At 35.0% G+C, this 15,887-nt stretch overlaps 3 protein-coding genes across 3 annotated transcripts; 2 read left to right on the plus strand and 1 right to left on the minus strand.

The window, feature by feature from the left end:
• The first annotated feature begins 3,165 nt into the window (after positions 1–3,165).
• Positions 3,166–3,974, plus strand: LOC108846629 (zinc finger protein 2). Its single transcript, XM_018619841.2, has one exon. The coding sequence runs from the start codon at positions 3,367–3,369 to the stop codon at positions 3,814–3,816; it is 450 nt and encodes a 149-aa protein (XP_018475343.1). The 5' UTR covers positions 3,166–3,366; the 3' UTR covers positions 3,817–3,974.
• A 1,772-nt stretch (positions 3,975–5,746) lies between these two features.
• Positions 5,747–8,674, minus strand: LOC108845518 (probable xyloglucan endotransglucosylase/hydrolase protein 12). The gene is made up of 2 exons (XM_018618716.1): positions 8,269–8,674; positions 5,747–5,787 (listed from the first exon to the last, which is right to left on the minus strand). Exons 1-2 carry the CDS (start codon positions 8,672–8,674, stop codon positions 5,747–5,749), a joined length of 447 nt encoding a protein of 148 aa, XP_018474218.1.
• Positions 8,675–11,207: 2,533 nt separating this feature from the next.
• LOC108847466 (uncharacterized) lies at positions 11,208–15,665 on the plus strand. Its single transcript, XM_018620709.2, is given in 10 exon segments — positions 11,208–11,383; positions 11,467–12,080; positions 12,083–13,743; positions 13,839–13,940; positions 14,027–14,179; positions 14,267–14,430; positions 14,502–14,649; positions 14,740–14,862; positions 14,944–15,031; positions 15,118–15,665. Coding segments are annotated over 9 exon segments (3,171 nt in total). The 5' UTR covers positions 11,208–11,383; positions 11,467–11,515; the 3' UTR covers positions 15,285–15,665.
• Positions 15,666–15,887: the final 222 nt, after the last annotated feature.

Consider the following 15,887-nt stretch of genomic DNA (forward strand, 5'->3'; position numbering starts at 1 on the left):
AACTTAATTTTTTTTAGGAACTTAATTTTTCATTTAAGTAAAACTAGAAAAATGTGAAAATTACCACTGTTCTATAGCTTATTGAATCTTTTAAATGGTTAGTTCGACCAATATTAGAAACATAAACTAATGTTTTTAATGAAGTGTTCAATTAAATTGTTTAATTAGTTCATTTCATATTTTTAGGTTTTATAGTTTAGTAGTAACGGTGACTTTAATTAAATTAAATTTTGATGTTACAGTATAAGATGTTCTAAGTTTCAGTCTATGTTCGATTTAGTAAAAAGAAATATCACTAATTTTGTAATTGGTGTAGAATATTAAACTTTTGCTGATTTTTAATTGGTCTTCTGGGTTTTAGCTTTTTAATCATCCCTTATATATTAAAAAGAAATATTACAAGTCTTTACTTATGATGCATGTCATCAGTAATTCTTAAAACCAGTAGAAAATTAAATTGGTCTATCTAAACATATATTATAGTTTTCATTAAATTAGTTATTACTGTACAAAATGATATGTTTCTTCATTCTTTAAATAAAATTACGAAATTATCTACTATGTTTAAAATATATATTGTAATTAATGATTTTGAATAATAAAAATTGGTAGCAATTTGTATATCTTTCATCATTTTTTAATTGTATACTATTAAAATAAATTAAACAATCATATTCACCATATAATAAAATTTTTATATATGTAATATTTAAAATTTTAAAAATGATTTTAAATTACTATAATTGTTAAGTCTCACATTTAAAAATTTATAATCAATGGTTTAAAGTTTTGTTATAAAAATATACAAATGATCATAAAGTGTATGAATATAGATTCTCATTTAATAGATACTTATATTAAATATATATATATATGTAGTGTTTAACTTAAATTAGGTAACATATAAAATAAATATTTTAGTTCTTAAATTTGTATTTGCAGGTATTTATAATTTCATATTTTAATTTTTCAATTTGCATTGAATTTTTAAATATGATTAAAAGATCCACATTGAAATTTTAGTTTTCAGCAGTTTAAAAGTTTTGTTATAAAAACTATAAATGATCATAGAATCATAAAATATATGAATATGAAATCTTATTTAATAGATAACCATATTAAGCTGTATACTTTTATGCATGTTAATATCATTTTGAATTTAACTGTATATACCATAAAAACAGGTAAAATATGATTGTTTGATTTATTTATTATAAAAAGATTGTAAATAAAAAATTGATTATTTTGATTTATGTGTTCGTACCAATTTTATTATATATATAATAGTTATTTGTTTCTCAATTATTCAATGTATAATTATTATTTATTATCTTATAATATGTAAAATGCAAAATAAATAAGAGTATACCTAAAAATATTTGTAAACCGAATAATTCCGCGCAAGACGGATCTTAACTTAGTATTTGTTAATAAGTTGTAACACGTAATATGCAAGCTTGAATTCGTTTTATGAATAGCGTCTTTTGTCACTTTTACATAATTTTTTTAAAATGTTTAATAATTAAATATATTTAACCAACAGAATCAATATATTTTGAAATTAATCACTCCTATACGAAAAGATTATCCACTGTTTACGAGTAATCCATTTTGTTTAAACTGCAAATTACGATTCTAAATTATACGACATTATAACAATGAGTTTCTAGCTACTATAAATAAATAATTGATCAATCAGTTTCACTTGGCTGGTTACTGGTTAGCAAAGTACCATAAATTTAAAAATCAATTGGACCCAAAAGAAATTAATTAAAGAAAGCGAAACAAGCATGAGAGATTAGTACGAAAACGTAATCTCTTTCAATCTTTAAACGACAAAAGTCTTAATGAAACATATGTACACCTGACATCGATGTGTCCTCATTGATCTTAAGTAATTAAAATTAATTGAATTTATATGAAATAATTCAAACTGAAATGACTTCTACGCTTATAAACTCACGCAAGGCAAAACGTGATATATCCAAAGTGGGTTCACAGTGGTGCAGTCCACATCTTATCTGGTACGAACCCCTCTTGAACCGTTGGATGGATCGATTGATCGTATGGTGAGCGATGATTTTAATTAATTGCGGGTTAACATCATCTTACATGTTTAAGCCGAGTCAAAAGCTTTATCACGGCAAGTTTTCATTGCCATTACTGGAAATTTGACAAGAGAACTTTGATCTTAAGTCTTCACTTCTCATAAATAATGAACCTAATAGCTGTTTTGATTGAAACCCTATTCACATTTTGTGTATACCTTTTTACGATAACTTTCCTCTTAGTTCCATTTTATGTTTTGTTGACCTATTTATACGTATTAATATTTGGAGACTGAAAAAGTGTAACCCTTAAATACAAATTTATGAACTACATTACCTGTAAAAAAATGTAACCCTTAGTAAAAATTTCTGAAACTTGATGCATGCATTCATAAAATTGCAAAAAAAAAAACTTGCGAAGTCATAGTCAAACGGTTTTAGGTTAGAAAAAACAATTATTACAACCACATGTATAGTTAGTAGATACTTCATTTTGATTTTCCAACGTGATATCATCTTATAAGTTGTTTAGCAAAGTCATATAAATAGATTCTTCTAACTATGATCATCTTTATCTCATGTGTATTTTTGGCATGAATTAAATTTAAACACAAATAGATTTCTTGGTTATGCTTAGAAAAACTTTGGTATCGTTTTGGTATCAATATAGAAAATTCTAAGGAATTTGCGCATACACCATTGTAATTTGCGCAAACATATGGTGTAAATTAGTTGCAAATAGAAAAGGCATAAAACCTACAACACTCAAACTAAAACTTATATCTTCTATGTCTGGTCTAAACAACTACCACATGGGATATAATTTTTAAGGTGTTCAACACTCTAAAACGATATATATAATAACATATGTATTGAGTAAAATATAATTCTCTGGACGAAAATAATATTAGATGGACCGACAAAGGGTTCAAAGGGTGCCATTAATGGAGGCGACAACACTCGGATTCCCACTGATTCTTCCAGCTTCCATGTCTCATCTCTCTCTCTCTCTCTCTCTCTCTCTCTCTCTCTCTCTCTCTCTCTCTCTCTCTCTCTCTCTCTCTCTCTCTCTCTCTCTCTCTCTCTCTCTCTCTCTCTCTCTCTCTCTCTCCTCTCTCTCTCTCTCTCTCTCTCTCTCTCTCTCTCTCCCTCTCCATAATTTGCAGTCGAAGTTGCACTCAACATGAGTTTTGAGGAAACTTACATACGCACCTTTACACCTTATATATAAGGCCCTCAAGCCCAAACTCTTTAAACACACTTCTCTCTTCTCATCTCTCTAACCTTTCTCATTCTCTCTCTCACCCAACATTTAGGTATGGACTTTCAGCCAAACACATCCCTACGTCTAAGCCTACCAAGTTACAAGAATCATCCACTAAACCTGGAACTTGTCCTCGACCCTTCTTCTATGTCTTCCTCCTCTTCATCTTCCACGAACTCATCATGTTCGGAGCAGCCTAGGGTCTTCTCTTGTAATTATTGTCAAAGAAAATTCTACAGCTCTCAAGCTCTAGGTGGCCATCAAAACGCTCATAAGCTAGAGAGAACCTTAGCCAAGAAGAGTCGTGAACTCTTTAGATCCTCAACTACTGTTGATGTCGATCAGCCTTATCCATTCTACGGCCGGTTTGAGCTCTACGGCCGTGGCTATGAAGGATTTGTCGAAAGTGGTGGCCCCAGGGACTACTCAGGCCGTCGTGTGCCGGAGAGTGGTATCGATCAGGATCAAGAGATGAGTCACCTTGACTTGTCGTTAAGGCTTTAAAATAATCTTCTATTTGTTTGTCGTATAATCGTTCAATGTTAATCCTTTAATTAATCGCTTTTCGATAAGTCTATGTCTTATTAGTCATTTTTCTTATATTAAATCGAGCTCACGTTTGTAGCTATAGTCCTAAATTCAAATCAAACTTTGGTTTTAGAATACGGTACCTATATTTTTGTGTTATTAATTTTCCAATTAAAAATCTTTTTAAAACAAGTAAAAACACAGGAACGGTTATTTTAAGTATGCAGTATGAGCCCATACGTTACTGCATTATAAAATGGATGAATGTCGCTTATGTATCGTGCATTGTTGATAAATATATCAATGTGCCCCGACAAGGAGACATCTGCTACGAAACTATACTTAGTTAAGTAAATTTCTACATACCGAATATTAATATTTATACACACATGACATCAACAAAAACATACATATACATTTATATCCGTATCACTAATAATTATATATTCCTCTCTTGAGTTCAGTACGTCATCAAGTCAAGTTTTTTTTTCTCACTAGTATTTTGATGAATGTCCGAGGTTTTCATGATATTTCTCCTGTATGTGCATTTGCTAGATGAGCTTTTTCGCCATGTTTGTACTTTATGTCAAGTTTGATACTATAAATTTTGATGCAGAATTGAAAAAGGTAATTTTAAGTAACCAAATAAATAATAGATTAGAATTAAATTATGTACTGATAAAAAATATGATTGCATGGTATACTTTTACTTTTTACTATCAGCAATCAAATGTTTTGTTACTACACACCATACAAAATAAAAAATAACCAAAATCGGTCTATAGATCAAAATTTTGTATCCTAAAACAAAATGCTTCGTCAAATTTCATTAAATATTCTACATGACAATATCTTTTTAACCACTTGCTTATTCTGTTTGTTATAATTATATTACAAAATTTTCACTAATATCTTGGGTTAGAACATCTCGCTACAAAATATACCGTTCTAAAAGTAAATCAATTAAGAGAGGACTTATCACGAAAAAAGGTTGTTGGCGTATCGTTATTTGTTGAAATGTAAAAGCTATCAGCCTCCTAATGCGGAAATCTAGTTTTGAAAAGTTATTACTTGTACTTCGTCCTTTATTATTCATCATGCATTTGCTTCTTCTTGTTTTTAAGCATATGACAGCCGGCAACACTATAGTTTGCAGTGCCATATCGAAATTAATAAAACATATTAGAAAATTTGTTTTTTTTTCTGTCACCAGAAAAATTGTTTTATATAACCTGGAATATAGATAAAATTTACTTCGAAAGATCATTACGTATATAAGGTGAAAATACTAATAGGCCTTCGTGTACTTTTCTTTTATATACCCTATCGACTGTCGGAAAAACGCAGTTACATTGTACATTTGTACATTGTATATAGTTATACGTGGTTGTCTAATTTAATTCTGATTGGTTTAACCGGTTATTATTTTGACTGAATAAATGGACTTGAACAAAATAAAATTGACCCGACTGAAGGTATATATCTGGTGTTGGCGTGTATTAGTTAGACGAATGAATGCACGGAATTAAAAATATGACTTTTAGATTCAATAATGCAATGTCTGAATTGAGCAAGTCACGATGATCACTTCGTGGAGATAATGTTTCCCTTCTTCATGACCCTAAAAGTGATGTTAATTTCAACAAAGAAAAAAATTGCAAAGAAAATGAAAAAGCGAACTCCGATTTTAATTCTTAGTCGTTTCAGAATTTTATTGTTTCAAAACAATTTATTTTTATTTTTCTATGTATAGCTATTGCTCCTTTTTTATTAATTTACTTATACATTAATCAAAGATAGGAATCTAAATAATTTTCAATTAAACAAGGTTAAAAGAATGACAAGGTGATTGTAGTCGGATGGTAAGGCTGGTAGGGCTGAGATGCTAATATGTTTTACGTTTAATCTACTTCCTGTGCGAAATTAAGTCATAATTATCCTGATTACCTAATACAGATATAGATTCATACTTTATAACTCATTTAAATGCTCAGAAAAAGGGTGTATCCGTATACTCTATCTCCAGTTAGAGGATTAGTCTAGACTTCCAATAGGCCTTAGATATCCTCTAAATTAATCAAAAATACAAAGTTAAAATGGTTACTGTTAAAGTTTCATGATAATACGAGTAGAAGTTTAGAACATCATCTACTAACTAGAAACTAGTGGGACGGATCCGGATATCTAAAAAATTTAAGGTAGTCGGATCTGGATTTGTCAGAACCGTACATTTAATATTCGGATCCGGATTAATGGCTTCCAAATATTTATGTAGATATAGTACTATCTGCATATATATGGATCCAGATCTGTATTCGTAAAAACAATTTAAAATAGAATTTTTTTTTTTAAATACTAAATTCTAAAATAAACATATAAATTAAATATTTAACCAAATTTATATATATGTATACAATATTAAAAATTTAAGACGTAATATTATAAAACTAATTTTATGTATATCAATATACAAAATATAATTATTAATAAAATTTAAAATATTTTAATATATAGATCTGGATATCCAGATCTGAAAAAAAAATCTGGATTAAGATTTGCTTTTGACGATTCTGAACTTTTATTATCCGGATCCAAATTTGGATAGTCCGAATAACCTATTTTTGCAACGGATTGAAAGCGGATCTTGGATCGAATCTGAATCTCTATGGTTTCTGTTGCATAATTTAACACCATGGTTGTAACTAGTAGGTTTCATCTTTATTTGTATGAAAAATCCAAAAACAATATCGTTTTGTTTAAAAAACAAAAATTATTGTGAAATACGTATGCTAAGTGTTGGAAAATATAATTCGACTTGTTTTACGAATAAGTTAGGTTTTATCGTGTATACAATTTTTTTTTGAAACCTCCGATTAATCATGGGTTTTACAAATCTGTGGACAATGAATTTTCCGGAGTTCAATCTTTACTGGAAAGAAATCTAAGACCGAGTAACAAAACATATAGATTTTATTTCCGATTAGGGTTATAATTTTAAGTTATCGTCTTCCTTTACTTATAATATATTTTTTTGAGAAAACCTTTAATTATAATTTATTATACCTTTTGAAGGGTCAACAGTTAAAATAGTTTCAAGCCGTTTCATTGTTAAAATACTAATCATCTCTTTCACGTCTAAATCGGTACATTGAATCTTGATAGCTTTTGTTGACATGTGACTGAAGAGATGTCTAAGACATGAGTGTTAGCGTCCAAACACAAATGCAACCTTCTAAACTTTATTAGTTACCAATCTTGTCCATTACAAGAGAATTACAAGCTTTTTCTAGTGGAACTCCCTTTGTAATCATCTCATTTTTATCGATCTTCGTTTTGTTTTGTTTGTTCTATAAATACCGAGTAAGAGTTTTAGACGTAATGAATTAACATGCGGATCCACAAGTGTCGTATCAATCTAAGTATTTTTTTTATTAGATATACCATGATAGTTTTTCAACATATATTATAAGAGCGAGACAGATGCATGGGATCTGAGTTACTAATTGAACTACAGTGATTATGTTCTGATGTATGACCAATCAGACGTCAGAATTCTATATGTTATGCATGTGAAAAGGGTTATGTAGTTGAATTATCAAGTGACGTAAAGTTAATACGTGCTTAAGTTTGATAATGGGCTTATTTATGTGTTAAAAAGCCCAGTTGCTCTGGATTGAATCAAAATATTATTAATATTTTAAGATAGTGAAAAGATCATCAGTGTAATCAAATTATAACAGATGATGACCCAAAGAATAATCAAATGACCCAATGCGGGAAGCAAATCTTAGAAACTCAAAAGAATAACCAAACCAAATCAACAAATCTGAAGTTAAATTAAAAGAAAGAAAGAAACTGCACCAAGTTGAATTTTCCGGCAACACGATCAGCCGAGGTTGCATTCCGTGGGTTTGAGGTAGGCATGCGGTTTTTGTCTGAACCGAATGGACCGAACCGGACCGAACCGATTTTTTTTCGGTTTTCGGTTCGGGTCGGTTTTCAATTCGGTTCAATTCAGTTCAATTCGGTATGGGTTTGAAAATTAATTCGGTTAGCGGTTTGGTTCGGTTCGGTTTTCAATTTTTTTAAAAATTAAAAATTGTAAAAACCGAAAATAAACCGAAAATAAACCGAAAATAACCGGAAAACCGAACCGAAAATAATCGAATTAGCCAAAATAACCGAATTAAACCGAATTTAACCACAAATACCCAAATATTTTGGAAAAATCATACCAAAATTAACCGAAAATTTAAAAATTCGGTTATTTTCGGAATTAAAATTGAAAACCAAAAAAAACCGATAACCGAACCGAACCGAACCGAAATTTTATTCGGTTTATTTCAGAATTTTTTTTAAAACTTCGGTTAACAGAAAACCGACGGTTCGGTTCGATTCGGTTTCGGAAAACCGAAGTCGCATGCCTACCTTGAGGGAAGCTCTTGAAATCATCACAATAGTTATAGATCATGTAGTCATCTTGTACACACTTCATCTGTCCGAGCTGATTGGAGTTAAGTGTTGTCCACATCCACGAGTTGCTATTCGCATCGTACGTAACCCAATTCCATACTGAAGTCCAACTACAGCAGTCCACATCATTGAAACTCCTGTAAGAAGCGCTGAATGGAGCGTTAGTCCAATCAGTCTTGACTCGACCCGCCTGAGTTGCCCAATAATCAGCTTCGCATAGACTCGAGTAGATCTTCATCGGCTGGCTCTTCGGGTAAGCCACACCATGAGCCTCATTATTCTTGAACACCCTGATTAGGATACCGTCCACTAGAAAGCTTTTGATATCCAAAAAATAAAACACGTAATCAAGAACCGTCATAGATGTGATGGGTTTTGCCGAGGGAAGTGTTGGCTGACCAGATTAAGTAACGGAGACGGTGGCGGTTGTTGAGGAGAGTGGCTGTTACCGGCAACATTGTGATTGGGAAACGGAGAGAGGAGAGAGAAGTGACTGAGAAAAAAATTGTCGTTGGCTATTCAACAATGTCTCGCGGGATCCAAGCTAAGGGTGAGCAGTCGGTTAGGTTGGATTTGGTTTGGTTTAGTTTAGTTTGACTTTTTTTTTTGAATTTCTGGACTTTTCTTTTGAAAGTAGAATTTCTGGATGTTGAAAATAGATTTCGCTATCATAATTTTTATTTTAAGAAAATGGGCTTTCAACTAAAATGCAGATAAAAATTTACAAGGATTATATCATCAATTGGTTTTATTTGGGGGATTCTGGATTCTAAGGAATTTTATCTGAAATCCAATTATATTTTAGTTTGATTTTGACAAAATATTATGCCAAAACGATGCTTAACTGAATTTGATTTATTATTGTAGTTTTCTAATATATTTCAGTTGTATATGATTATTCTTTTTATCACTTGATCAAGAATTTGAAACGATTGTGCACATTATATAAAATTTTACTACAATTTGTCAAATTTTGTTGATTTTAATTGTAAAAATGCAAACAGAGAAAATATGATTACTATTTTTTACGTTTAAAAGACGATTCTGGATTGAGAAGAAAGTTGTTTTACGGAAACTTTGGTTTTCACTTATATTTTCTCGTGACATTACACACACTTATATAAGAAACTATCTCTGCTTCAGACTATATAGTACATAATGTCATGACATTCCACTTTGTAGCTTTTTCTTGGATTTGTTGTTAATAGTTGTAGGCGGCAGGATAAACATCGAATATTTATTTGCATCGTCAAAGTCCCGACGGACCTGACCCCGCCTCTAAAACTTAGTCATCTTTGATGAACGTAGTTTGCAAGATGATGAAGATCCATATTAAAAATTCAAAAATAATAGATAGTATAAGATTATATAACCCAGTCTCAAATATCTGTGCGACCAGGTTGAAGATCACTGCCCCTCATTACCGAAGTTGCTAATCGCGGTTACCGGATGGCAAATGATGAAATGACCCATTTATCAATTTTCACGAAACAGGTTATTGCCGAGAAGTGATATCTCACCAAACAAAGAAAGTATAGGGTGTATGAGAGGCAAATAGAATATCGAAGAGGAGAAACAGCAATGGAGTTGAACCTAATGTGATGGCGCAAGTGCCGGAGACGGTGGGCTACGGGCAACGGTCAACACTGTCGATGGGAAATTGAACTGAACAGAGGTAGTAGGGCTTTTGATTCTGAAGTGATTGGGCTAGAAACTGACGCTGGTGTCTATTGAGCACAAACTAATTAGATTAATGGGTTAGACCCAAAGTCTTGTTTACATCTGTGCTTATTGTGTTTTATCATCTGGTAGGAATATTTAAAACAATTATTCGCATCTTAAAACGTATAATTATTTTTCAATTTCTAACAATTTTCCTTTTGGAAAATCGAAATGCGGATATCCAATAGAGATTATGATTTACGTTTATAATTAACAAATTGATATGGTGAAACGTTTACGCCACAAAGCTTTCGGTGTCATGAGTCACTGAAAGATAGACCAATCCCCCGGATCATGCCCGCCTATAGTTTGAAGTTGTAGCTAATGAGGCGTATATTATATTTGCACTGCAAGATCCCTAATCTCACTGCCAAAAACGTAACCATCTTTGATAAACCTAACTCGTAACATCAATAATAGGAAAATGCATGTGACAAAGTTAACGAAGAACGATAAGTGCTGGATGAGACTTTTTTTTTTTAGTATGCAAACACTATATGGTCCACATCAGATAACCACGTCCCTTTGGTGTGTCAGCCAATATGTCACTACGATGGTGAGAAGAATATACATAACCAATTAATCAAAAACAGGACCATATTTAGACAAAGTCTAAAGCCTAATGAAACACTTGTTTGATTTTCAAAATTTAAAGTGCATACATGGATTTAGACTTTTTTCTTTTTAATAACTTCATGGATTTAGACTTTTATATCCGTTAAAACAAGCTAATTAAAATTTACACTAATTTTTGTAACGTCTAAATTTTAAGACCAATCCTGAACAGTAAACATGAACAAAACTTATAGCAGCCAGCACGAACTGCAAAGTATGGAATGGTCAAGATTCATATAAAGGAGACACCACCACATGGTGCGGTGAAGAGGAGAAGATCCAAAGCTAAAATAGTTTTGATTCCACTTCATAATTCAAAAAAAATAAATGCGCGGGTGAAGAACACGCGCAGTGGCGGTGAGCACAAGGAATCTGCGGACGAGGCGGAAGCATATGCCCCCACTTGATCATTATGATCATGATGATGATATATGCCACCATACCGTGGGAAGAAAACTTAAATATATTCACGCATTAAATAAATAAAAAATAGGCAGAAAGCGCCACGTGGATCACTACCTGGCGTTACAGAAGCATCGCATCTTCTAGTTCTTAGCCCAGAAACAAAAAGACCAAAAAAAAAAGTTTTCGAAAATAAAAAAACGATTTTACATATATATTTTTTCCTCCTCTCCTCATCAAATCAAAAACCAAGATAGATCAGAGAGGCTCGAAGCGTGATTCAATCTCGTTTCTGAATCGAGATTTCGTATTTCTTCTCCGAGATTGAAAGGTAAATTGAATCCGTCCTCTCTCTGTACCAAGATGATGATTATCTTTTGGATTCATTCCGTGTAATTGCATGTCTTTCTCCAGAGAAAATTGGTAGGGAATCCGATGGAGAATCGATTCTAATACCTAACGGATGTGCAGCAGCAATCGAACAATCAGATTCGCCGCCATGGATTCCGGTTCGGTAAACTCCTCCTCCGTCACCAGCCCAGGCTCCAGCCTTAACGACGAGCCGCACCGAGTGAAGTTCCTCTGCAGCTTCCTAGGCAGCATACTGCCCCGTCCCCAGGACGGGAGGCTGAGGTACGTGGGAGGGGAGACGAGGATCGTGAGCGTCTCTCGAGACGTTCGGTACGAGGAGCTGATGAGCAGGATGAGGGAGCTTTACGAGGACGCGGCGGTTTTAAAGTACCAGCAGCCTGACGAGGATCTCGACGCGCTGGTCTCGGTTGTGAACGATGACGACGTGACGAATATGATGGAGGAGTATGATAAGTTAGGATCCGGAGGGGACGGGTTCACTAGGCTTAGGATCTTTCTGTTTTCGTCGTTGTCTCTGGAGATGGATGGTGGTGGTGGTGCTTCCGGGTATGATGATCAGAGGAGATATGTTGATGCGCTTAATAATTTGGTTGAGGGGACGGATTTTAGGAAAGTGATGCAGTATCCTGACTCGCCTCGGTTCAATTTAAATGACGATTTGAACCGGTTTTTAATCAGCTGGCTATTGAGAGTGGGAGTCAGAGGGGTGGAAATGAGATACCTGTTGCGCAGTATAACAACCTTCACCAGCTGAGGATCCCACGTGTGGGTTCGGGGCAGATGATTGCGTCTAGGTATGGTGGTGACGTGGAAGGTACGTGGAGTCCTTACTATTCTCCTCGGCATCATGGTCATTTTCAGGAGTTCCCGTCTTCGCCTTCCTCTGCTCGTTACCGGATGCCGTATGGGGAAGTTCCTGAGGATTACGCGAGGGTAGGTCATCATCCTTTGTATGAACAGCACCAGGGACAGGTTGTTCCTGATAACGTGGTGTGGGTCCCGGCTGGGGCCACGCAGCTTGAGAGTAAAGGAGGTTTTCCTGGGAACGTGCTTCACGGTGGTGGTCCAAGTGGTGGGTATGAAGGTGGTGGTGGTAATATATGCGAGAGCTGTCGTGTGCCGTTTCATAAGAACCATCAGCCGTTTGAGCAGTCTAATGGGTTTCAGCCGGCTCCTTCTGCTCATTGTGCGCAGTGTCCACCCAACAGGGAGCCTTTTATGCTTAACGCGGATCCGAAGCCTCCTACTCCTCAAGGGGGTTATGCGAATGAGACTTTCGGGCATGAAAGAGGATGGATAGTTCAACAACAGGTGAATCCTAATCCTAATCCTCCACGTATTGATGATGGGAGGCCACTTTTATCTAATGTTGGAAGACCAAGTGATCATTACACTCTTGATGGTCCTGGGATGAATTATCCTTTTGGCCACCGACCAGGACCTGAAATTTCCAATGAAGGGTTTCATGATAAACCTCTTGGTGGTGGCATTCCTTTGAACCCGTCCAACCCTGAGGAACGTGGGTTTCACTACGGGAATAATCTGTATGCTCCAGGACCTGAAAGTATTCACTCAGCAAGTCATAGCCACGTCTACCCGCAGCAAAATATATGGCAGAACGTTCCAAACCATATAACTGGTGCTCCAGGCTTGCCTATTCAGCAAGTCAATGGCACAGCTAATCAAGCTGTTATCAGGAATCCGATAGACAGTGCTTCTAGATATTCTATTGGAGTGGAGAATCAAAGTGTTTTAGTCGGTTCTCCGCAGAACATTTCAGGCTTTGATGCCATATCTTCTCCTGGCCAGCCTTACTACCCCAATCCCCATTTTCAAGATAGAGCCTTCCCTTTAGACCCAAATTGGGTGCCATCTGAGAACCAGGCTGTTCGTAGCGAATATCTACAGGGGATTAAGCCTTTATCAGGGCCCATGTTACAGACAAACCTCGATGCTGCACCAATTATGCAGACACCAGATTGTGTTGAAGTGGTGAGGCCCGTGGAAAGCAAGGTTGCTCAGGGAAGTGAACACATCAACTATGTTGATACTGGTGTCACAGATGGTGTTCATTGCCTAGATAAACATCAACCCTTAGCTGAAGGAAAGAATGATGTGGTAGAAGTTAGTCCTTCTGCTGCTGCTGCTCCTCCTTCTGAAGGGGCGGAGCTATCAGTCGAGCGTTTGAGTTTCTTGCCCGAGTTAATGGAATCTGTGAAGAGGGCGGCACTTGAAGGAGCTGCTGAGGTGAAAGCTCATCCAGAAGAAGCCAACGATCATGCGAGGCAGGAATTGGTGGAAAACGAATCAGAGCATGTGGTGAGTATCATGAGATTTTAACTTGTTATTAGGACCTTAAGGTATAATAATCCTTTCTTCTGATTTTCATTTTGCAACAACATATTGTTTTTCAGAATGCTCAAGTCGAACATGAGGATTCTGATAGCGACAATCCAAACAATTTTAAGATTGAGCCAACAAAGGCGGAGGCGGAAGCTCTATCTAGGGGACTTCAGGTTTTGTATAAATTTACTTTATTGAAAAGAAAAAAACTAAACAGATTTTTCCACTTTTTGACTGTGTTACCACCTTGTTCGTGTAGACTATAAGAAACGATGATCTGGAGGAGATCCGAGAGTTAGGTTCTGGAACATATGGATCTGTTTACCATGGCAAATGGAAAGGCTCAGATGTTGCAATAAAGAGAATCAAAGCAAGTTGTTTTGCAGGCAAACCTTCTGAAAGGGAACGTTTGGTAAAATTGGTTTCCTTTATTATCAGTTGGCTTTGAACACATTCATCAAAGTTATAACACTCCAGTATTATTTTCTTTCTGTTGCAGATAGAAGATTTTTGGAAAGAAGCTCTGTTACTGAGCTCATTGCATCACCCGAACGTTGTGTCTTTCTATGGGATAGTTCGTGATGGTCCTGATGGTTCTCTAGCAACTGTCGCTGAGTTCATGGTTAACGGATCTTTGAAACAGTTCTTGCAGAAGAAAGACAGGTAAAAATATTTACATACTAACTTTATAGAGTATCCAGATATTTGATATCACATTTGGTTGATTCATCCAGAACTATTGATCGTCGCAAAAGACTCATCATAGCCATGGATACTGCTTTTGGGATGGAGTATTTGCACGGAAAAAACATAGTTCATTTCGATTTGAAGTGCGAGAATCTTCTTGTGAACATGAGAGATCCTCAGCGTCCTGTGTGCAAGGTTAGGTTTCTGATTATCTGATCTCTCCCACATAATGAACAACAAGAAGCTTATGTATTTCTGAATTCTGATAAATATGTCTCTTTCCAGATCGGTGATTTGGGTTTATCTAAGGTGAAACAGAAGACTTTAGTGTCAGGAGGTGTTCGCGGGACATTGCCATGGATGGCACCAGAGCTCTTGAGTGGCAAAAGCAACATGGTTTCTGAAAAGGTATAACCAATCTCTTATAATGTCTTCAGATTTTTTTATGTAATACAATAACACAGTCACTAACCAAACCCGTATCTCTAGATCGATGTTTACTCGTTTGGGATTGTAATGTGGGAATTGCTCACTGGTGAAGAGCCTTACGCAGATATGCACTGTGCTTCTATAATAGGTAAAACTTTCATTCTCAACTAAAACATAACATACTACTAACGATTGGTTCATGACAAAATAGATTTGGTGTTTAATTCATAACAGGAGGTATAGTGAATAATACATTGCGTCCGAAAATCCCACAGTGGTGTGATCCAGAGTGGAAAGGATTGATGGAAAGTTGTTGGGCATCTGAGCCAACAGAGAGACCATCCTTTGCTGATATATCACAGAAGCTCAGGAATATGGCTGCTGCTATGAATCTGAAATAAAATAAAATAAAAAGAAGAATAAAGATGATTGGTGATGATGATGAAGAAAAAGAAGATGGCGATGGTGCATGGCTTCTATTTACTTGGGTTTTTATAAAAAGTATAGTTAAGCCTATTTTAAGTTACCACTTGGTTTTACGGTACCAGCGTTTTTTATGGGTATATATATAAGTTAAAATCTTGAATTTAGAGGATTTTGTTATGGAACTTTTGATCAAGCAATGTGTTAGTTGCTGCACTTGATGATCACTGAGCTCTGTCTCTGGTTCATATTGTTTTCTTCTTTCTATTGGGGTGTATATAGAACTTGTGGTTGCAGACCGGTTACATTCCTTCTTTGTATTGCTTGAAGAAAGGTTAATAATATTGTTGTTCTTAAAATTCGAGAGATGGCTATAAATGACTACTAGTCAGTCCTTCAAAGATAGAGCACTTATGTTGGATCTTCATATTGCATTGTCAGTTAGATAAGAAGATTACAAAGCATATAGCTATTGATCTCTGCATCTAGAAGATCACAAAACTTGTGGTTGCAGACCAGTTCGGTGCTCTCTGCTTCGCTCTGTTTTTTAGATCAAACCGTATTGCAGTTGATCTCTCTCT

This window comes from Raphanus sativus, chromosome 3 (assembly GCF_000801105.2).
Source record: "Raphanus sativus cultivar WK10039 chromosome 3, ASM80110v3, whole genome shotgun sequence".
Lineage (NCBI taxonomy): Eukaryota > Viridiplantae > Streptophyta > Magnoliopsida > Brassicales > Brassicaceae > Raphanus > Raphanus sativus.